This window comes from Triturus cristatus, chromosome 4_2, assembly GCF_964204655.1.
Source record: "Triturus cristatus chromosome 4_2, aTriCri1.1, whole genome shotgun sequence".
Lineage (NCBI taxonomy): Eukaryota > Metazoa > Chordata > Amphibia > Caudata > Salamandridae > Triturus > Triturus cristatus.
The window spans coordinates 214,620,883-214,644,796 of NC_140586.1; the positions used below are offsets into that span (position 1 = coordinate 214,620,883).

The following is a 23,914-nucleotide window of genomic DNA, read 5'->3' on the forward strand; positions in this document are numbered from 1 at the left end:
ATTCAGCAGGACACACTCCAGTCAGTAAGAATTCCAATTAACTTTATTCGGTCATAATAAAATAAACCACAAACATCCAGTACAATCACATAGAGCAAAGCATAATAAAACAATACAAATTCATTTAAAATACTTGAATAAAAATACAATCAAAGTACATGCATAAAATAACTGATTAAAAAACCTGCCGACAGACTTCATTAACAAATTGGCAGGCCAGAGGAAAATAATCAAAATAACTTGCTCCATCTCACAATATAAGTATGATCCTGGCCGAAATCATATTTCATCTTTGTATTAAATTTGCTTTTAGCACAATACGATCACAATATCTGGCCATCATCCATAACATATTAAGTAAAGGCATACAAAAGGGTGCAGCTACATTAAAGAACGACCCAAACAATTTCCTCACCCTTAGCGCCAACTTTAACAAGCATTGAAAATGCAATAGGTCTCGCCTTTGATTAAGTTAAAGCCATTTGCTTTGCTAATGGTATTGTACAGCAAAGCAAATGGCTTTAACTTAATAAAAGGCGAGACCTATTGCATTTTCCATGCTTGTTTTATCTGCCTTGGAAAGATGAAAGGATGAGTTGGCCAGTCAGCGATTCGAAGCGCAAACTGCTATTTTTACACAGATCTCTACAGCAGGCTTCCAACTCACCGAGCGGCCATGCTGTGTCATACTGGCATCTGGCCCTTACAAAACAAAATACATTTAAAAAACGCACAACAGCACCCACAGGATCGATCTCTGTAGGACTGGATGCAAACCTATCACATCTGGATTCAAATGTGTTACCTGCAGGACCCCCACTCCCCTTCCCCACGTACCTCTCTGTGGCCCCTCTGCCTCCCCGCTCACTCACCACAATTCAAAATACTCTTTCTATCTATCTGCCTCGGGAAGATGAAAGGCTGAGTTGGCCAGACAGCAATTCGAAGTGTAACCTGCTAGTTATACACAGATCTCTATAGCAGGCTTGCAACTCCCCGAGCTGCCATGCTGTGTCACACTGGCATCTGGCCCTTACCAAACAAAATAAATTGAAAAAACGCACAACAGAGCCTACAGGATCGAACTCTGTAGGACTGGATGCAAACCTATCACATCCGGATTCCAATGTGTGACCTGCACGACCCCCCACCACCACTTCCCCCCACGTACCTCTCTGTGGCCCCTCTGCCTCCCCTCTTACTCACCACAATTCAAACTACTCTTTCCATCTGCCTCGGAAAGATGAAAGGCTGAGTTGGTCAGACAGTGATTTGAAACGCAACCTGCTAGTTATACACAGATCTCTATAGCAGGCTTGCAACTCCCGGAGCTGCCATGCTGTGTCATACTGGCATCAGGCCCTTACAAAACAAAATACATTTTAAAAACGCACACCACCACCTACATAATCGATCTCTGTAGGACTGGATGCAAACCTATCACATCCAGATTGAAATGTGTGACCTGCACGGCCCCAACCCCCACGTACCTCTCTGTGGCTCTTCTGCCTCCCCTCTCACTCCCCACAATTCAAAATACTCTTTCTATCTGCCTCAGGAAGATGAAAGGCTGAGTTGGCCAGACAGCAATTCGAAGCGCAACCTGCTAGTTCTACACAGATCTCCATAGCAGGCTTGCAACTCGCCAAGCTGCCATGTTGTGTCACACTGTCATCTGGCCCTTCTAAAACAACATTTTAAAAAAACGTACAAGAGCACCTACATAATCGATTTCTGTAGGACTGGATGTAGACCTGTCACAAACGGATTTAAATGTGTGAACTGCACGACCCCCCCCCTCCCTCCCTCCCCCATCCTTCCACCACGTACTTCTCCGTGGCCCTTCTGACTTCCCTTCGCTCTCACTCACTCACCACGATACTGCTCCCACCTGTCGTTAAGTATTATTGAGCACTATACGGCGTTGTGTAGGGTCTGAGGAGAGAACATTACACACAAACTTTTAGGCTGTGATCCATTATTCTCCGAGAGGTCGTCACCTACACGGGGGTCAGCTGTAGGCACACGGCTGTGAATAGAGATTACAAGCCACAACAGAAGTAGAGCGGTAACGGTAGCTCCTTCTCAAGCAGTGGAAGCATACCAGAGAGGGTAAGAAACAGCAACAACCATCATGAACTCACACAAGAACTACTAAAGATCCAGCTTTTCCCAAACACTGGACACAACGGCGCCCAAGCTCCCCCGCTGAGCGGTTTGTATAGGAGGCTTGTGGTCCTAACCTCACAATACCTTGCTTACAACCAAAAGTATGAAAAAAACTAAAATGAAAAGCAAAGACGCACTCTGATGCCCCCTATCCATAATATCACTGAAACACGCTCAGCCAGTCCTGGCCTGTTAGCATGTTGAGACGCCTGGCCGAATTACTTTTGTTACTATCTTGGCACCGGTGCCATGATTGCATCAAAAACAAAGAACTAGAAAAGCATTTTTTTTTCTATTTCTTACTTTTGATGCAGTCGTGGCACTCGCGCCGGTGTTGAGATAGTAACAAAAGTTATGAAAACACAAGGAAATGGCAGAGCGGCCGCGAGCAAAAAAATGTATTAAAATCTGCGATCTCTGTACCAGGCGGGCAAACACTCTAGAAAGCGGGCATGGCGTACTGAATGTAGCAAAGCACGTCGTGCCTGCAAGTAAGAAACCCACTAAAGAAAAGAGTACTTCTAGACTAAAAAGAGATGGTCTGGGTTTCCAAGTGTCCTTCTGTAGCCGGGCGCTCGAAGTTAAGGTGTGCTCCCCACTCAGTGGCAGCCGAGCAGACCCGCAGTGCGCCCCTGCACAGCCGCGACCCCGCGCTGCTCCTCACCCCGAGCCTGCCGTGCAGCAGCAGCATGACTGCATACTCTGAGTCACCGCCTGAGCTCACAGACGCCAGCGAGGAAGAGAGCGTGGAAGGAGGCCCTTGCTGCATGCGGGATAAGGATTAGACAATCCAGACCCAAGGCGCCGTTGCTGCCGGTGCAGCTTTGTGTTAGATTGAAACCAGCTGTCCCACTCCACGGCGGCAGGTGTGTCTTGTGACCCGCACACCGTCCTCCTTTCTACAGCAGCGGTATAATTATACCGTTTTTTGAAATAAGTAAAAAAAAAGCATTGTACAATGTAAAAAACAAGCGCGGTACAGTTTTACCAGGGCAATAGCTATTTTTGTTATCTTTATTGCTGCGTCCCAATTGGCTGCTGGGATCACGTCGCGGGGAATGTTTCAAACTGTAGGTAACAAGCTGTCGGCGTTGTGCGAAAAATATACTGCGTAGCAGCTAATGAAGGAGAGTGTGTAAAGCCGCAATTGAGAGATCCAATCCCGGTGGGCGGGGCCAAAAGCGGACAGGGCGGTAACAAGGGAGGGGACTAGGAAGCCTCCTGCGTTTTGCATTGAGGGTGACGCCAGCGAATGAAGAAGATAGGCGGGGCTTCAACTCCGCCTCCAAAAGCTTCGGAATCTGTATTGATTCCAAAAAGCCCTCGCATGGCGAGAGCAGCGCATTCGTGCTGCTAACGCCAGGCGAGACCTAAAAATAAGTGCCAATAGACCCGCCGGAAACCATCATCTCCAATTAAGGACCTCGCATCCAGATAGCCAAGCATTACCCCATTGGGATTTCCCTCTCGCAGCCCTGCACACTATGAACACAAGTTGTTCGGAATATTCAGCAGGGCCTATGAGGGGGCAGTGGTTCCTTCCTTGGTAAACAGGCGGGCGGAGTTTTAGCAAAGAAAATGTCCTGCTAAACCCAGCTTTGGAAATACATTCCAACGATTCAAGGTGCTAATAGGAATTTGAACATCTGCGCTAAAGCGGACCTGCATAATAAGCGTAACAGCACAAAGTAGGTGTTGACTGACCCCAAGGCCTTTAATCTATTCCAACCCATCCGGCATTACCCTGACTGAGTTAATGTTCACTTGTATACCACAATATTGAGGTACAAAATACTGACCTGGAAAAATACTGCCTCCAGTATATAAAGCATCAAGGTGCGTATACCTAGGTAAGCATGGATTTACTATTCTTAACTTAAGAACAGTAAATCTAAACTTACCTATATGTACTTACCTTGACATCATGGTGGTAGAGGATATTCCAGAGTCAATATTTTTGCAGGATGAAATAAAAAATCCAATACTGTGGTAGTCGATACTGTGGCTGCGATATTTTTGTAGGGAGATATTGAATACACATTATTCTGATCGCAGACCCCAGAGGGTGACTAGCAACACATTATAAAAATAACTAAATAAACGCCTTATTGATGCTTTTACTAATTTTATAAATGGTAGGAAATTGTTGATTAACAAATTAAAGACATTTACCATGCTTTGTGGCAAAAAATTAAAGTCACCGCGGTCCTTCTTTTTAGAAGGCTCGAAGATTCAAGCTGTTAAGACCTTCTGCTGTTTAGGTATCAGCTTTGATAGAAACGGTAAATGGATCAATGAGCAAGAAAACATTGGACATAAAGTGATTAGAAACTCCAATGGTATTTTTCGTTTTGCTGCAAAAATAGGGGACCATAGAATAAAAGATATGGTAACTATATACAACGCTAGATGTGTCTCTTCGGCTTTATATGGAGCTGGATTATGGGGTTATTCCTCTACGGTCCAACTGCAAATAAATGAAAATAATTTCCTTAAACGATTGTTATGTGTCCTGGCCGCAGCTTCTTTTGACCCAATACATCAAGAAACTGGTCTTCAATATATATCAGATCTGGCTGCTTTACGCCCTCTATTACTATGGCGTTCAATTTGGCACAAAAAGGAAACTGAGTTTACACAGTAAGTAATTAAAGACTGCCTTAAGTTAGACCATTGTCCCCGCATTCCGTGGTTGAATTATATCGTCTTTTGGTATAATACATTATTCGGAATTAATATCTCTAAAGACTCAGATAATATAATTCCATTCTCCAAGAAGGAAATAAAAGACACATTTCTGCTTTACAAGACGGAAGAAAGGAATAAACTGCTCCGGTCTCAAAAGACCTCTGTATTTTATAGGCAGCTAAATCTTAAGAGTGGATTCCAGTCATATTTGGTGGACGTGACTAGAAAATCGCATTGATTTGTACTAGTACGTTTAAGGTTGGGCATTGTACACCACCTTGTATCCTGCCCCGTAACTGGGGCAGGTTCTCTTCTAAAGTGCCCTTGTGACAATGTTTCCAAACAAAGTTGTTGCCATTTTTTGCTATTTTGTAAATTTTATGTATTTTTAAGGACATTTTATTTGAAACCTATCCTTTTAAAATACAATATTCGTTTAACAGCAGATGCTATGAACTTATTATGTTCTCTTCAGAGTCCAGATGTCTGCTTCCATGTTGCACTATTTATTTTGGAATGTAGAGCCGCCAGGAAATCCATAATTATATGAATAATGTGAAACTGTGTTCTGTTATGGCCTAATTTGTAGCTACGCACAAGTCACTTTATGATAGCGAGGTAGAACTTTTTTACTTTGTTATGGCCCATTTGTATCTGTGCACAAGTCACTTTATTATGGTTAGGGAGAGTTCTCTCTTATGATGGTAATTAATGCGTTTTGGGCAATCTCATCTATTGTTGTAATATTACAATGATAGGATTTATTTTGCACATCTGCTCAGGTCACTTTATTATTATGAGATGGTGCCTTTTACTGTGTTGAAAATTAATGTCTTTACGAATGTGAAATTGTGTTTTGTTATGGCCTAATCTGTACTTACGCATAAGTCACTTTATTATAGCGAGATAGATGCACGTTACTTTATTATGACAAGGGAGTGTTCCCTAATATGATGAAAATCATTGTCTTTTGAGCAATCTTATATATTGATGCAATATTATAATGACAAGGTTTATTTTGCACTTATGCACAAGTTACTTTATTATTGTGAGGTGGAATTTTCAACTTTGTTGAAATTAACGTTTATCGAATATCTCCACTTATGTAGTAGCGACACATGCTTGATTTTATTCTTAATTGATGTTATATTTGTTTATTTATTGACGTATTTATGATTAGTGTTTCACCACTCCATGCGAGATACTAGGGCCGGTTCAGGAATAACTTTTTGCTTTTTAAACTGTTAAAATTATGTGTTATAATATTTTGTTGTATACTATTTTTGTCTAGCTTATATGGTTGTATTCATACGAACCGAATAAAAGCTTTTTGACTTGACTTGAACTAAATAAATCATTGGCTCAAGGTAGCGAAAGGTATGCCTTTCACAGTGAACATATTTAAAGTCTGAACGTGTTAATCTTACAAGAGGTAGACTGACTCGCAGGCAGCAAGAATTCTATTTATATACCTTTAGAAGGAACATTAAGCAACACGGGGAGAATGCCGCTCTGATTTCAGTTCACTAATAAAATCAAACTCACTCAGGTAAATACAAACAAGAGGTTTGAAAGGACTCCCAGACAGGCAGGAGCACACAATTTCCTGTTTTAGCACCCGCTGATAAAATATTCAAGTCTTTGGAGCTATATATTTCGGAAAATACAAACTCATCGACTTCTGTGGGAAAAATGCAAATTGCACTTACTTGCAAATAATTTTTTTCTGCACCTCGTGCTAAGAATTGCGTGTTTTCCGAAGTATACAAGTCTTTTTCCGCCCACTGGCACCAGCCCAGTGTGAAATGAAAGCACAAATCCCTATCTATGAATGAAAACAAACACCTGCAACGTAGTTCCGGTCTCTCTGAGCCTTTGTTAAACATTGTAGCAAGGCTCATACTTTCAACATGGGACTAAGGCATCAGGCTCACGCCTTTAAACCAAGCATTTATAACTCAACAGTATGGGAGAACAAGCGCTCGCCATTGCCTTGTTCTCCCTGTGCGCCTCTGAGCTCCGTGCCTCCCTGCTTCACAGCTGTCGGGAATACTTTTCTTATCTGCTTGTTAAATAAACAAGCAGATAAGAAAAGTGTTCACGGCAGCTGTGAATCAGGCGAGCCAGTCCGGCAACTAAAAACCCTCCTTTCCAATGGGAAGCCAGCGTTTACCATAAATGCTGATGCTACCGAATGGAAAGGAGGGGCGGGGCTCGAGTCCCCTAACTTGTTTACTATAAGTCTCGAGGCGAAGAGTGCATGCGCGCTCCAACGCCAGCTGAGACCTAAAAACGTGTATCGAATATGCTACTTACCAGTATGCATCTGTTCTTGGCATGTAGGGCTGCTGACATTCATATCTGTGCATAGATCGCCGCCTAGTGTTGGGTCCGGATGATTGCATATTGTTGTCCTGGAAGAGTCTTCGAAGTATCACGAGATAGGTGGCTCCTCCCCTGGACTACAGTGCGCATGGGCATCCTCCCCATCCTCAGATTGTTTTTCGCCATTGTGGCAGTGATGGAGTAGATACAGTAAGTGATGACCATGCTATACAGTAATTCTGAGTGCTGCAGCCGCTACAGGCGCCGGGGAGGAGGGTGGGTGATATGAATGTCAGCAGCCCTACATGCCAAGAACAGATGCATACTGGTAAGTAGCATATTCGGTTCGAGGCATGTGGGCTGCTGAATTCATATCTGTGCATAGATTACATAGCAGTCCCTCCATTAGCGGCGGCTGCCCGTGTCAGCTGCAGCAGTCTGAAAAAGGGTCTTGAGAACAGCCTGTCCTACAGCTTCCTGCTGTTTTGAATGTACATCTACACAGTAGTGTTTAGTAAATGTATGTATAGTGGACCATGTGGCTGCTCTACATATTACCTCTAAAGGAATGTTCCCTAGGAAAGCCATGGACGCCCCTAACTTTCGTGTTGAGTGGGCTCTTGGAGGAATCGTTAATGTGGGTTTAGCTTTTTCATAGCAAATTTGAATACATTTAACGATCCATCTGGCTATCCCTGCTTTGGAAATGGCGTTGCTCTTGTGTTGTGGAAAAAAGGCAACGAACAGTTGTTTTGTTTTCCTAAAATCCTTTGTTCTGTCTATATAGTACATGAGGGCCCTCTTTACATCTAGTGTATGGAGCATTCTCTCTGCGACATTTTCTGGATTTGGAAAGAAAACAGGCAGTTCAATAGTCTGATTCATGTGAAACTGCGATATCACTTTAGGCATGAATGTGGGGTTGGTACGTAGTACAACTCTGTTTGCGTGAACCTGTATGAATGGCGTTTGAATGGTTAGTGCCTGGAATTCACTAACTCTTCTCAACGAAGTGATTGCCACTAAGAAAGCTACTTTCCAGGTGAGGAATTGAATCTCACATGAATGTAGAGGTTCAAAAGGTGGACCCATCAATCTGGTGAGGACCACATTCAGGTTCCACACCGGTGCCGGTGGGTGTGTTGGAGGAATCACTCTTTTGAGTCCCTCTAAGAAGGCTTTGATGGCAGGCACTCTGAATAAAGAGAGGTGCTGCCTGTTCTGAAGATAGGCTGCTATTGCGGTTAGATGTGTACGGATGGAGCTGTATGCCAGATTGCATCGGTATAAGTGTAACAGGTAACAGATGATGTTCTGAATGGATGCATCCAGCGGATTAATGTCATTGTTTTTACAGTAAATGACAAATCTTTTCCATTTAGCCGCATAGCAAGCTCTGGTCGTGGGTCTCCTGGCCTCCTTGATGATATCCATACATTCTGGAGGCAGGTTGAGGTAGCCAAACTCTAAGACTTCAGGAGCCAGATCGCCATGTTCAGCTGTTGCGGATCTGGGTGCTGAATTTCGCCATGGTTCTGTGTTAAAAGTCTGGGTGTTAGCCGCAGTCTTTGATGCGGCACCACGGAAAGTTCAAGCAATGTGGTGTACCATGGCTGGCGTGCCCACATTGGAGCAACCAGGATGAGTGTCATTGAGTGTTGCCTCAGTTTGCGTGCCACTAGCGGTATTAATGGCACTGGGGGAAAAGCGTACGCAAATCTGCCTGACCAGTTCATCCATATCGCATTGCCCTGCGACTGTGGATGTGGGAACATGGCGGCAAAGCTTTGGCATTTTGCGTTTTCCCTTGTGGCGAATAGGTCTATCTGTTTGACCCCACTGCTGGTAGTACGGTTGGAGTACTGATGGATGTAGCTCCCACTCGTGCATTTGGTGGCTGTGTCTGCTGAGCAGATCCGCCATTTGGTTGACCTTGCCCGGGAGGTGTTCTGCCATGAGGAACATGTTCCTCTGAATGGCCCACCTCCACATGCTCTGAGTCAGATGAGACAACTGTGGAGAGTGTGTTCCTCCCTGCTTCTGTATGTAGTACATGGCAGTCATGTTGTCCGTCCGGATCAACACGACTTTGTTGCACAAGTGTACTTTGAATGCCTTCATTGCCAGGAAGATTGCCATCAGTTCCAGAAGGCTGATGTGCATCTTCTTTTGCTGTGTCGTCCATAGTCCCTGCACTGTGTAATGGAGTACATGAGCTCCCCATCCCTGGAGAGACGCGTCCGCCGTCAGTATTATTTGTGGAACAGGCTCTTGGAACGGTCGGCCCATGCAAAGGTTTTGTGGATTCGACCAATGCAGAGAGTTGTATGCCCGACCGCTCACCAACACTAGGTCTTTCAACTGTCCTTGAGTCCGATTCCATTGACGTGCCAAGCACTCCTGAAGCGGGCGCATATGTAGTCTCGCGTGCGGGACTAGGAAGATGCAGGAGGCCATCATGCCTATCAACTGCATGAACATTCACGCTGGAAGGGAGTGTTGAGGTCTGAACTTCTTTATCAGCAGTTGCATGCTGTTGATCCTTTCTAAATTTGGCTGAGCTTTGGCTGCCAGAGTGTCTATGGTCGCGCCCAGGTACTGCCGTACGTGGGCGGGTTGAAGATGTGACTTTGGATAATTCAGTGAGAATCCCAGACTGTGAAGAAGGTGAATGGTGTGGGATATGTGGCTGGCACACTGCTGGGCTGACTTTGCCTGAACAAGCCAGTCGTCCAGGTAAGGGAAGACGTGAATGTGCTGTCTCCTTAAGTGTGCAGCCACTGTCGCTAGGCACTTGGTAAAGACTCTGGGCGCCGTTGTTACTCCGAAAGGGAGGACTTTGAACTGATAATGCTGATCCTGAATAGTGAACCTGAGATATTTTCTGTGCGATGGGTGTATGGGTATGTGGAAATACGCATCCTTCAAATCCAGTGTTGCTAGGAAGTCTCCCTGACTGAGTAACGGCAGAACCTGCTGGAGAAAGAGCATATGAAAATGCTCTGACAGAATGTATTGGTTGAGAGGTCTCAGGTCCAGTATAGGTCTCAGAGACCCGTCCTTTTTTGGGATCAAGAAGTACAGAGAGTACACCCCTGACCCTCGTTGTTCTACAGGCACGAGCTCTATGGCTCCTTTCTGCAGCATACTTAGTACTTCCTGCTGCAATAATGCCAAGTGCTCAGCAGACATAGGACGGTGTCTTGGTGGTATGTTGGGTGGATTGGATGTTCATTCCAGACAATAACCGTACTGGACAATTTCTCTGACCCACCTGTCTGTGGTGATGGATCTCCAGACTGGCAGGAACTGTTGGAGTCTCCCCCCGACCGGTGTTATGTGGTCGGGGGGCAGTGACAAGACGTCACTGTTTGTTATTGGCGGAGGACCTGGTGTTGTTGTGTCCTCGTCCTCTGCCTTTGGTGCTGGATCCACGATATCCACCCCTATTGTTCTTATTATAGGTACTCTGGGTACCTCCTTTATTGTACTGCTGCTGGGACCCCTGACCTCTAGCTGCTCCTCTATTCCCGGGGCGACGAAAGGAGCCACTCCGAAACTGCTGCGACTGTAGAGCCCCCATAGATTTCGCAGTTTGTGTCCTTTTTAATCTTTTCTAGTGTAGTGTCAACCTCGGGGCCAAATAAAAAGTCTGGGTTGACTGGTTGATTCAAGATATTAGTTTGAATTTCAGGTTTGAAACCTGATATTCTCAGCCATGCGTGCCTCCTCAACATCACACTAGTGTTGATTGCTCTTGCTGCAGTGTCACCTGCATCTAGTGCGCATTTGATGGACGCATTTGTAATGAGTTGTCCCTCTCTGATGAGGAGCTCCGCTCCATCTTTGTAGTCATCTGGTAGGTGTTCTAGCAGTGTTTCTAGGGTATCGTAGTGTGACCTGTCGTATCTGGCCAGGAGTGCCTGAGTGTTGGCAATGCGCCAGATGTTTGCCGCTTGTGCTGCTATCCTTTTTCCCGATGTTTCTAGCACTTTGGACTCCTTGTCCGGAGGAGGAGCAGCACCGGTAGTTTGCGAGTTAACTCTCTTGCGAGCATTAGAAACTACCATTGAGTCCAACGGCAATTGACCCTTAATGTACATTGGGTCTCCTGGGGCTGGTTTGTATTTTTTTTCTATTCTCGGGTTCAATACCCGTGCTCTGGTTGTCTCCTTAAAGATGTCCTTAGCATGTTTAATAACCCCTTTCAACATTGGTAGAGTCTTGACCGTTCTTTCTGATGTGGAGAACGTGTCCACCAAGAAATCCTCTTCCACAGAGTCAGAATGAAGTTCCACTCCGTGATTGGCAGCCGCTCTTTCAATGAGGGCGTTAAAAGCAGCAGTATCTTCAGTGGGAGATGGTTTTATATTATAAAGATGAGTGTCAGGAGCATTTTGTGGGTCTCCTGGGTCATTAGGGTCTCCCCATGCTTGATCCTGGTCTTGCTGTTGTTCATCAGGGTCATTATCCACAGGATAAGTGGTATCCTCAGTATAGCCCTCTCCTGCATCCGCCTCCGAGTGTGCGGGAGAAAAGGACTGTGGTTCCTGATCATATGTTTGGTAAGGTTCCACAAGCACTGGTGTCGAACCTGACGCCATTTTCCTTTTTAGTGGAATTTTGTATGATTCCAAAGCCTTTTCTGGAACAATTTTCTGCTTGCGGAACAACAGTCTACCAGTGTCTACGTCGATAAACTGGTCCTGTGAGTCTTCGACATCTGTCCCTTCTGTGGACACTGTTCTTGGTTGTTCGATACTCTTCCTAAGTTCGAACATCTTAGGTGCCCCCGGTGGTGGCAATCCAAACTTGATCGGTGCCGGCGCCGATTGAGCATTGGCGACCTTGTTCGGTTCGGGACCCGTTTTCGGTTCGAGAGTGTCCCGTTCCCTGATGCGCTTTAGGGACTCCGATACCTGTTGCAACGTGAATGCAGACGGTGCTTTTGATCCGACAGGCTCCTTGGAGACAGGCCTCGACGCGGTCTCCGGTTTCTTTCCTGCCTTCGGGGCTTCGATCCGAAGTTTGGGATCGACGCCTTGTTGATCGGGTATTTTGGCAGTTTCAGCACTCCTCGGTGTTGTTGTAGTCGGATCGACCACCTTGACCTTGGTCGTTGGTGCCCCAACCTTCGGTGCTATAGGCCTTTGCGTCTTCTCAGGACCGAGGGCCTTCTTCTGTTTCTCGGTGCCGAAGTCCTTTTTTGGTTTCTCGGTACTGAAGTCCTTCTTTGGATGTTCGGTTCCGATGTCCTTCTTGTGTGTCGACGGATTGGAAGGTTTCGATGCCTTCGATCCGACCTGAACCAGTTGCACTTTCGGTTTCGATTTGACCGGTGCAGGTTTTGGTTTCGATTTCACGGAATCGACTCCAGTCTTTTTCGATATTTCTGGCTCCTTTGAAATGTTCGAAGCCGGGCCTTCAGGCGGGGCTGTAGAACGATCCGACCGATCTTAGGTAAGGCCCGCAGGCGATCCCTCGACCTCAGCCTTATCAAGACTATCTCCCTCGGCCTCCGCATCGACGGATTGGCCTAGCTTCTCGCCTGAGCTATCTTCCTCGGCCCCAAGGGCCTCATCGTCGTCTCCTACCTCGTTGACGACGTCTTCGTTCTCGAAGATCTCCTCATCTTCGTCGTCATATTGGGAGTCATGCTCCGAAGCAGGGCCAGATTGTTCATGAACATCCTGCTCTTCCTCTTCGACGCTCTCGACTTCTTCATCCTCGGTGCTGAATATGTTAACCGGGTTAGGCGCCGATTTTTTGGCCTCCAATCTAGCCGCTCGTCTATTCCGAAGGGTCTTTTTCGACCGGAACCGGGCGCAGGCCATACACCTGGTCTCATCATGATCCGGTGATAAACATTTGTTACACACCAGATGGACATCAACGTGTGGATATTTTGCGTGACAGAGGACATCTCTTGAAGGGAGTCCTCGATTCCATCTTCGAACGTCGATCGATGTTCGGACCGAAACTCGGTCCGAGAAGGGTGAATAAGTATAATAATGTATCGATACCGAACGCAAACGATACCGACGATATCTAAAGGCTTTTGGCCTTAAATAAAGTTTTCCTAACTTGAGCTAAGATAAGCACATCCGAACCCAATGGCGGAAAAAAACAATCTGAGGATGGAGAGGATGCCCATGCGCACTGTAGTCCAGGGGAGGAGCCACCTATCTCGTGATACTTCGAAGACTCTTCCAGGACAACAATATGCAATCATCCGGACCCAACACTAGGCGGCGATCTATGCACAGATATGAATTCAGCAGCCCACATGCCTCGAACACAGTAATCGCAATTTCCTCTGAACCAGCAGATTGAAGAAAGTGCAGTCCTCCTGTGCAATGGCGCAAGGAGTACTTAATCAATAGGGGCTTTAAAACAGAAGGTCTTTGGTGGGAATAAAAAGTACAGAAAATCCTTGCGTGTAAAGTGCTCTGTGCAGATTTCTGATCACATGGGCAGGGTGACAAATCCTGTGACCAATTGTTACATCAAGGAAAAGTGATCAATCTATGGAAGAGACTTAGCCAAAATCTGAAAATCATAAAACGCTGATAGTTAAATGCATCAACAGCAGAAATGGCTGGATGTCCCTAGATCGATTAAGGGGCATATGTTAGGTCACAGTAGAATGTTCCCATACCCTTGCCCTCCTCTCTTCCTCCCAGTGAGCATGAGGCATGGCTGGGATTGTGTGTAGCGTAGGTAAGGATCGGAAGAGGGCTTCAAACAAATCCCCACCTTCCCAAAGCTGTGGCCAAGTCCCTAATTCCCCTCAACCATGGAATCTCTATAGTCCTTGTGACAGGGTCAGACAGTCCTCAATTCACATTCTGTTAATGGGGAGGGGTCTCACTGGCTTAGACACTTTAAAATAGCATCAGTGATCGGATTCTAAGGACATCTTCAATGTGTTGAAGCTCTAGTTCCCTATGAGTGATAAAAGAGGCAGTGGACGATGGGAGAGCCAGTAGGCTGTGTGTAAATTGCTTTCTGTAACCTGCAGGGGGGATACTGTTTGTATGCCCCAAATTTCCGCCCTGTATGTTGCTATGCCAACATATTTTGTGCGATATATGGCCAGCATATGGGCAAGTGATCTTTTGCTTAATTTGCCACAAAGGAGAAGACCGCATTAATGCTTCTTGCTAATTGATTGTTCCTAATTTCTAATTGTGGCTGCCAAAATCCCCATACAGTTAAACGTTACTCCTAGATAACTAAAATTATCCACATGTTTGACAGGATTAGCGTAGAGCCTAAAAGTTAGTTTCGGGTCCTTCCTATATCCGCAGGACATTACAAAGGATTTCATGATGTTAATCCTCATATCAAGCCCCTCCATAAAGTTTGCAACGGCATCCAAAAGTTGCTGCAACGCAACAGGTGTGCAGCCCATATGACGGTGGCACCACATACGTTAGATCCTCTATTGGACAATTGATTTGTGGCGTGTCGTCGCACCTTGATGCAAGCTCCCTCTCCAGATGGTTAATATAGAGGGAGAATCGAAAGGACACAACCTTGCCTGACACTCCTATGCACCCTGAGCGTCTCGGATCACTCGCCACCTAAGCCAAGCCTTACAATAGCGCTCAAGTCACAGCAGATTTCTCTGATGATGATAATTGGATCAGTCGATGCTCAGGTCTCCCATTATGCCCCACAATTTAGAATGTGAGACACGATCAAAGGCACTGGACAGGTCCATGAAACCCAAGTGAAGTGCCTCATTCTTTGCAATGGTGTATTTCCCTAGAAAGAGTCAAAGATTGAGGCATTGATCTTCTGTCCCCATCCAGGTGAGAAATCTGGTCTTGACTGGTAGGTTGGTCTTGGTGTAGTTTTCTCTCGTGTAGCTTTCTCACTGCCTAGATGATGGAGATACAGAAGAGAAAGGGAACCTCCGTGTGACCATAGATGTGGGAGATGTTGATGTCACTATCAAGGATTTGCTTCGCCTGCATTAAGTGCTTCAAAATCGATGCTTGACGAGGATTCCAAAGTGTGTCAACATCATATAAGGCCACTTCTTTGGCAAGCATCAATTCTTTGTCTTCAACAGTTACGGTGGAACAGATACCATCCATTTGAGTGTGCGTGCGATGAAGACCTTGAATATCTCCTATGACAGTGATATGTAGATGTCGTGGATCCTTCTTCACTAACACCAATAGAGGGGTCTCCTTTCGTCTTCCGTGTCACTAGATGTTCTCTCCCTAGAGCGCCCTCAATGGGAGTCTGTAAGGAGGAGGAGGCTGCCTTTCAGAGGAGTTTTCCAAGTAAAAGCTCTTTACAACTTTTCCTTCTTTTTTCTTTATTCTCCTTTATGTCTTGCAGCATTCCTCAATATTCTTCCTTCACAGTCCATCAAGATCCCTTGACGTCTTTTGAGAAATGTCAGCCTTATCGAATGGGAGGCCAGGAGACAGACCACATATACTTTGTGTGGATAGAACACTGCCCTCTTTCTGGCACAAGATGGACTTTTGGAGAATCGAAAAGGCATTTCTAACAAACAAATCTGCCAACAGGAAAAAATGTAAGCACCAGACAATAGAATGTTAAAACGTTGAGTTAAAAGTGCAGAATTAACTTCCTGACCGGCATATTGAGAGACACAAAGAGGTGTGAAGTCTCTCCAGTGTTGAGGGATCCTTCTCTCACGAACTGGAAAACAAAAAAAAAAAGTACTGCCTCTGGAAGACAAATGCCAGTAAAATGCATCATTACTGAATGGAGCCTCCTGGATTCAAATCAGACAGCCATCTCTTATTCAGTTGTTTAGCGTAAGCCCATTGGGATGCATTTGTCTTTCATGTTAGGCATTTTTTAGGACACTATTGCTTTGGGATTCCGCAACAGTCTAGACACTGTCATGTTGGATAAGAACAGGCTACAGTTCGGAATCAAATTCATCCTTGCAAGAAGTGGTGTACATCATAAGAACATATGGATTTATGCACTCCATAAAGAAAATATTTGGATAATTACATTCAATTGATGTATTCCAATGCCCACACACGCTGCATGGAATTATTCTAGCATTTATGAGCATCAATGAAGATCTCACAATGCAGAACAATTGTGCCCAAAAGACTCGACCTTAACAATACAAGTTAATAGGTTGATAAAGACATTGAGCTTAAACAAGTATCCCGGTTCCCAGAAGCTTTCAGGAAAGTCTCTTACAATCCCTCAACTTGGAGCCATCGTATTGAAAAAAAATCAAGTCAGACAGGGAAAAGCTCAACAACAAGCACATATAGGCAAGACAAGATATGAATTCTCATAAATCTCCATTGGATGAGTGAGTTACAAACTGACCAGGGGACAGACCAAATGTGCCAAAAAGAAAGTTGCAGCAAATGGGCCAGGCAGGAGAAAACCAAGATTCTTGAATTGAAAGGCAAAAGGGTACTTTATACTGCCACCCCATTGTATTTAGGTAAAGCCATCACAGATTAAAGAGCAGCATTCACATCTCAAGGACTCTGCATTCAACTACCACTGGTGGGGCACACTCAACCACCCACACATCTTCATATTCCCCAGACCCTCTGTATAAACGCCCTCAACTGCTTTCTGTACCATTGATGAAGGTGGTGTCACAGTGGCATTGGATCTAGAAGGGAAAGGGTAATGTCATGAATGGACACACTATACTGTCACAGCCATCCTATAAGGACTTACTGCCCATCAGAGAGGAGAAATGAGGAGAGGGTACCTGTGCACCACTTCTGAAATGAGCAAGGACTGTACCAGTATCAACCAGAAACCTGTCACTGGCAATATGGTCATAGTTCAGAGTTTTACTAGATGCTACTGGCACAGGAAGGAATTTTACCTAGAGCAAGCACCCGAAAAGTCACTTAAAACAAACAAGCGGTTGTTTAGTGTCAGTCGCTCACTCACCTGGGAGTCACTTTCCTCCACCGTCTCTCCCTCATCCGTCTGCATGGGAAGGATGTCTGACAGGCAGCGTGGAGACAGACAGGTGCTGCCTGGAAAACAAAGTGAAGAAGGGCATTAGAGAACAGTACAGGGGGAACGTACCTCACAGAAAGATATTGACGAATCCAAGATGCAGTGACTTACAAAAAGTGCCCATCTGCTTTTGCCCCATGAGCTATGAAGAAAGACTCCCCTCATCAGCTAACTACATGACCGCAAAATGATCCTTATCATGCCATGTACAACGCTAAGTTAGCTAGGTGTAAGGCAAACGTTCACACATACCTCTAAAGAACCCTAGTGGGAGTTCAGAGGAAAGCAAACATACATAAATGAAAAGCCAAACATAGTAAATAAGGCTGAAAAGAATGATGTTACTTACCCAGTAAGCATCTGTTCTTGGCATGTAAAGCTGTGGATCCACATGCTTTGCATACTTCTGCCATCTAGCATTGGGTCTGTATGTTTGCAAGTTATTCTCCTTCGAAGAAGTCTTTCCAGTCACAAGGTAAAGTGACTCTTCCTTTTGGTGATAGTGCGCATGGGCATCGACTCCATTGTTAGATTGTTTTCTCGTAAGAGAGTTAGAATAGAGTAAGTGAGTGTAGTAAAGAGATGTCCATGCTTATGTAACAAATGAGAACTGAAATAACGAATACTTTCTTACCTGTCGGTGTAGTTTTGCAGCTTGAAGATCTTTCTGGATTCACTATGCTGTGCATTATTCCGCGGTCTGGTGGTTGGGTCTGGAATCGTAGTCTCTTTTGTCCTTTTTTTTTTTTTTTGTAGCCCAGGTGGGCGTCGACGTTCCACCATTTGGTGTACTTCGACGTCGTCATGCTTCCTGCAGAAGTCCCACCTCGGGCGCCATCTTCGGATTCTTTTTTTCTCTTTTTTTTTTGAACCCTAGGCAATTTTTAGTATTTCTTCTTAATCATATCCTTTCTCACATTTCTTTTTAAGTCTCTTTTTGTTCTCCATTCTCTGTCTTTCCCTCTTCTTCTCCAGCCTCATCTTTCTGGCGGAGGTGGGTGGGTTCGCTAGTGAATCCAGAAAGATCTTCAAGCTGCAAAACTACACAGACAGGTAAGAAACTATTCGTTTTGCAGCGTGAATCTTTCTGGATTCCCTATGCTGTGCATAGATTTTGTAGCGGTTTGTCATCTTTGTGGCGGCTGGGTGGAAGATGAGCGTTGGTCGTTGAATATATGTTGAAGCACCTTCTGTCCTACTTGTGCTTCCTTGTTCATTTGTATATCCACGCAGTAGTGCTTAGTGAACGTGTGCACTGAAGCCCATGTTGCCGCCAGGCATATGTCTTGAATGGGTGTGTTCGCCAGAAAGGCGATTGTTGCGCCTTTCTTCCTCGTGGAGTGGGCCCGTGCCCCTTCCGATAGTTCTTGCCCTGCCTGTTTGTGGCAGAATTGTATCGTTCGTGCGATTCATCGCGTGATGGTGCTTTTTGTTACTGGTCTACCCAGGAAGCTGGTTGCGAAGGACACAAAAAAATGCTTAGTTTTCATGTGCTCCATGGTTCTCTCGATGTAGTGCATCACTGCCCTTCTAGCGTCTAGAGTGTGCAGTGCCCTTTCTGCGCTTGTGGCTGGGTTCTGAAAGAAGCTTGGTATTTGTATGGACTGGTTCATATGGAATGCCGACACCACCTTCGGCATGAAGTGTGGGTCGGTTCTCATTACGACTCTGTCCTTGTGTATTTGGATGCAAGGCTCTTGCAGCGTTAGCGCTTGCAGCTCGCTGACTCTGCGCAGCGAGGTTATTGCCGCCAGAAAGGCTGTCTTCATTGTTAGCATTTGAAGCGAGGCCTTGTGGATGGGCTCAAAGGGCACCTTCATAAGTTCCGTTAGGACTAGGTTGAGGTTCCATGCCGGCGGCGGCATCCTCTTTGGTGGCGCTATCCTCTTCGCCCCTTCCAGGAATCTCTTTACTACTCGTGATGTAAATAAACTTTCACCTGTCTCACCCTGTGTGTAGGCTACAATCGCTGCTAGGTGTACCCTTAGCGAGGATGAGCATAGTTTAGCCTTTAGTAGGTGCGTGAGGTATCTCAGCACTGTTGATCCCTTTGTCAACTTGTTTTGCAGTTTCATTTTGCTGCACCATTGTGGGAACCTCTTCCATTTTTCCCCATAGCATTTTCGTGTCGTCAGTCTCCTTGCCTCCCGGAGCACTCGCATAGGGCTTTGAGGTAGCTTAAGGTGTGCAAACTCTAAGTCTTCAGGAGCCATGCCGCTAGGCCGAGGCTCTCTGGCTCTGGGTGTAGAACCTCTCCGTTCTGCATGGAGAGTAATTATTTTCTTTTGGTGAACTTGTGTGGTGGTCCCTGTGCCATCTCCACTATTTGTGAGTACCATGTCTGTCTTGGCCACTGTGGTGCCACTAGGATCAGTGTCATGTTGCTGGTCCTGCACTTGTTGAGTACCCTGTGTATCAGTGGTATTGGTGGAAAAGCGTAGGCAAATGTTTTTGACCAACTTATCCATAGGGCATTCCCCTGGGATTGTTTTTCTGGTTGCCTGGATGCGAAGTTTTGGCATTTAGCATTCTGGTATGTTGCAAACAGGTCTATTGTCGGTGTACCCCACCTTCTGAATAGCCTTTGCGTTTACTGTCCATTGAGCTCCCACTCGTGGGATGCTGAAGTCTGCCTGCTGAGCCAGTCTGCTTCCACATTGTCCTTCCCTGGTAGGTGTATGGCCAGCAGGTCTATTTTGATTGGGATGGCCCATCTCCAAATCTCCTGAGCCAGGTTGGATAGGGGAATTGATTGTGTTCCTCCCTGCTTGTTGATGTAGAACATCGTTGTTGTATTGTCTGTTTGTATCAACACATTCTGGTTGTACAGTTTTTTCTGGAAGGCCTTCAGGGCTAGGAATACGGTCTTCAATTCCAGGTAGTTGATGTGTCTGACCGCATCTGCTGGAGTCCACAGACCCCTCACTCTGAGCTTGTTCATATGTGCTCCCCATCCTATCTGGGATGCGTCTGTGGTGATGGTCACTGTTGGGCTTGGTGGTGTCAAGGGCTTCCCTATAGTTATGTTCTCCTTGTTCCACCATGCTATCTCTTCTTGCACTGCGTGCGTTACAACCACTAGATCCTCCCAACTTCCGCTTGCTTGCGACCATTGCTGTTGCAGCCATTCCTGGAACGGTCTCATGTGTAGGCGTACATTGGGAAATAGGTGAATGCATGACGCCATCATCCCCATGATCTTGTTCGCTGTTCTCACTGTCCAAGCTCGCCCCTTCTGGTAGAGGCGCATCTCCTTCAGCAGGGCCAGTGTTCTGTTGTCGCTGGGCACCACCGTTCCCTGTATGGTGTTGATCTGAGCCCCCAGGAAGATCTTCACCTGTTCTGGTTCCATAGAGGATTTCCCCCAGTGTATTGAGAATCCCAGCTTCGTTAGTGTACTTGTGACCCGTTGTGCGTGCTCCTCGCATCTTTCGCGTGAACTTGCTTTTATTAGCCAGTCGTCGAGATAAGGGTACACATGAATCCCTTCCCACCGCATGTACGCTGCCACTGCCGCCAGGCATTTTGTGAAAACCCTTGGTGCGGACTTTAGTCCGAATGCCAAGGTTGTGAATTGGTAGTGTTCTTAGTTGATGGAGAACCTTAACAGATGTTTGTGCTGCCTGTTCATTGGGATGTGCAGGTAGGCATCTTTGAGATCCACAGTGGACATCAAGTCCCCGTCTCTCATTTGCGGGAGTACCTCTTGTAGGGACGTCATTTTGAATTTCTGCGTCCTTATGTACTTGTTTAGGAACCGTAGATCCAGGATGGGTCTTAATGTTTCGTCCACCTTTGGTACCAGGAAGTAGTTTGAGTACACTCCCCTGTTCCTTTCTTTGAATGGTACTGGTTCTATAGCCTCCTTTTGGAGTAGCTCTTGTGCTTCCTCTACGAGTTGCACTAGCTCCTGCCCTGAGTGTTCCCTTCTCTTTGGTTTTTTGTTTGGTGGCTTCCTTTCCAGCTCTATGCAGTACCCAAACTGTATGATGTTGAGTATCCACTTGTCTGTTGTTATGTTTTGCCATTCCTGAAGGAAATGTCTCAGCCTGCCGCCTACCGGTGTTGCATGCTCCTTGGCGTTTGGTCTGTGTAACCCTCTCGTTTTGGATCTTCTGTGCTCTACCCTCAGAGGGAACTTGTGGGTGAGCACTCCTCTCCGGGCGAAGTCACTTTGAGGCGGGCTGTTCTCCCCCTCTTCGTCTTTGCCCTCGTCCGTTCCCCCTACTGCAAAAGAACTGGCCCCGAGGCTGGTACTGCCAGTTTTGTTTCTGCTGCCCCTGCTGTCCGTGATTGTCGCCTTGATGGCCCTGCTGGAATGTCTGGTGTGAAGTTCCCGGCTGGTTTCCTCCCCTTCCGTAAGGTCTCCGTGTCGGGCTACCTCTACGCATCCCTCTGAATTGCAGTGCTCCCATGGATCATGCCGTTTCGTTCTCCTTTTTGAGCTGTGTGAGTTTTTCATCCACTGGCGCTCCGAACAGCGTTTCTCCATTGAAAGGGGTGTTCAGGATGTTGTTCTGGACTTCTTGCTTGAAGCCTGTTATTCCTATTGCCATCAACCTGCTTGATGTTTCTGCTCCATCCAAGGCTGTTTTAAGCCAAGAACTCGCTATATTTTTTCCCTCCTCGACTAGATGCGAAACTCTTTTTTGGTATTGTTCGGGGAGGTGCTTGATTAGTTCCCCCATTTCGTCCCAATGTTGGTATTGGTGCCTGTTCAGTAGGGCATTGGAGTTCGCCATGCGCCAGTGCATCGCCGCGTTTCTCTCAATTTTTCTCCCAGTCAGGTCCCTCCTCCTGCTTTCCTTGTCTGGTGGTGGTGGTCCAGAGGTAGCCGGGACATTAGCCCTTTTCCTGGCAGTAGATGCAATGATGGAATACGCTGTGACGGATCCTTTGATGTATGGAGGGTCCTGGGAGGAGTGTTTATATTTTTTCTCCGTCCTGGGTGTGAAGGACCTACATGTAGCTGGGTCCTTGAACGCCTCCTTCCCCTGGTTCATGACACTCTGTAGCATGGGGAGGAACAGGCTCCTCGTTTGGATGGGGAGCAGTGTCTCCAGTAAAAAGTCAGCCTTTGGCTTTTCTTCCTCCAGCTTAACGCCAAAAGCTGCTGCTGCGCTTTTGACAACCATATTGTAAGCTCCAATGTCATCTGGCGGCGAAGGCATCGAAGGGTATGTCTCCACGGGCTCTTCTGGATTTTCGGCGTCGAGATCCTGCCACTCCAGGTCCTGTGTCGTCGACGGCGCCGAGCTGTAGTCCGATTGTTGTTCCTCGTATTCCTCTCCCTCATCATAAAGGTCCTCTTCCTCATCTCCGGAAGTCTTCGACATTTCTTCGGCCTCGAACTCTTCCTGTTCCTCGACTTCAACGATCGACGGTGGTTTCGTTGGAATTGTGAATTTTCTCATCTTTTCGTCAAACTCCTTTTTCCTTTGTAGGATGCTCTCCATTTCTGCCTCGAGCCTCCTCTTCTTCTTTTCCAGTTTGGAGGCATGTTCGGCGTCGAGCGCTGGTCTTTTCGACGGAGCCGTTGTCGACGCGACCTAATCTTTCGAAGTCGAGCGCCCAAGTTCTTGGCCTTGCTTTGACAACCTTTGCTTTTCGCTGGTCTTCCGCACCTGGGAGTCCTTCTCGAAGGATCCGCCGTGCCTTTTGTCCTTGGATCCACTCGCGGCGGTCGAAATTTTCGGTGCCGGTGTTCCGTTCGAGGACTTTGACTCTGTTTTTCGAGAGTCTGACTCTGCTTTTCAGGGCCCTGTCGAGGGTTTAGTGTTCGACGTTTCTCCTACCTTATCAGACGTTTTCTTATCGGTCTCTGCGACCGTGAATTCATCTGGTCCCTCGGTGATGTCTTCATCGTCGGTGGAGAGACCCAGTTCGTACAGCGTCGGGGCCTGTCCCTTGCCCTCCATGTTGTAGTTGGCTCTCCTCCGTCTCTCTCTCTCCCGGAGTGTCTTCGGTGTGAAGGCGGAACAGGCGTTGCAGTCTTTGCTCTCGTGGTCGACTGGCAGGCAAAGGTTGCAGACCGGGTGTGGGTCCTTCTGCGTGTATTTATGGTGGCAGTTACGGCAGAATTTAAAGGGTGTCTTGTCCATTCCTGCGCTCAGTGTCCGAGTGCGCATTCTCCGTTGGACGTCGAAGATCTCGAGGTTCTCCTCCTCCTTCGTCGTCCCGGCTCGTTGATCTTCCTTCTGTAGTCTTCCTCAACTTCTTCTTCGATGAAACTCGTGCTCTTTCTTCTTTTCTTCGCAAAAAACTCCGGAGCTTCACGTTGACGATCCAGACACAACGGCGGAAAAAAGAATCTGAAGATGGCACCCCGAGGTGGGACTTCCGCAGGAAGCACGACGACGTCACGAGAAGTACACCAAATGGTGGGACGTCGACACCCACCAGGGCTACAAAACAAAAAAGAAATGAGACTACGATTCTGGACCCAACCACCAGACCGCGGAATAATGCACAGCATAGTGAATCCAGAAAGATTCACGCTGCAAAACTAGAGGTGTCCAGGGAGGTGGGAGGGTGCATGTGAATCTACAGCTCTACATGCCAAGAACAGATGCTTACTGGGTAAGTAACATAAAATGTTTGAGGCATGTGTGTGGGAGATAGAAATGCTTTGCAGAGACTATATAGCAGTATTCTCCCAAAGCGTTGAATGCATTCAAAAATCCATCTTGAAATTCCAGATTTAGAGATAGGATTGCACTTGTGAGGTGAT

General features: G+C 46.4%; 1 protein-coding gene across 9 annotated transcripts in view; it reads right to left on the minus strand.

Annotated features, from left to right (window-relative positions):
• TNRC6B (trinucleotide repeat containing adaptor 6B) overlaps window positions 1-23,914 on the minus strand; it is a 1,192,955-nt gene that overhangs the window by 988,154 nt on the left and 180,887 nt on the right. For all 9 annotated transcript variants that reach the window (XM_085601248.1, XM_085601251.1, XM_085601245.1 and 6 more), the window contains one exon: window positions 17,113-17,201. In XM_085601248.1, the coding sequence (XP_085457374.1) occupies window positions 17,113-17,147 (35 nt within the window). In that variant the 5' untranslated portion in view covers window positions 17,148-17,201. The remainder of the gene's footprint in view (window positions 1-17,112; window positions 17,202-23,914) is intronic.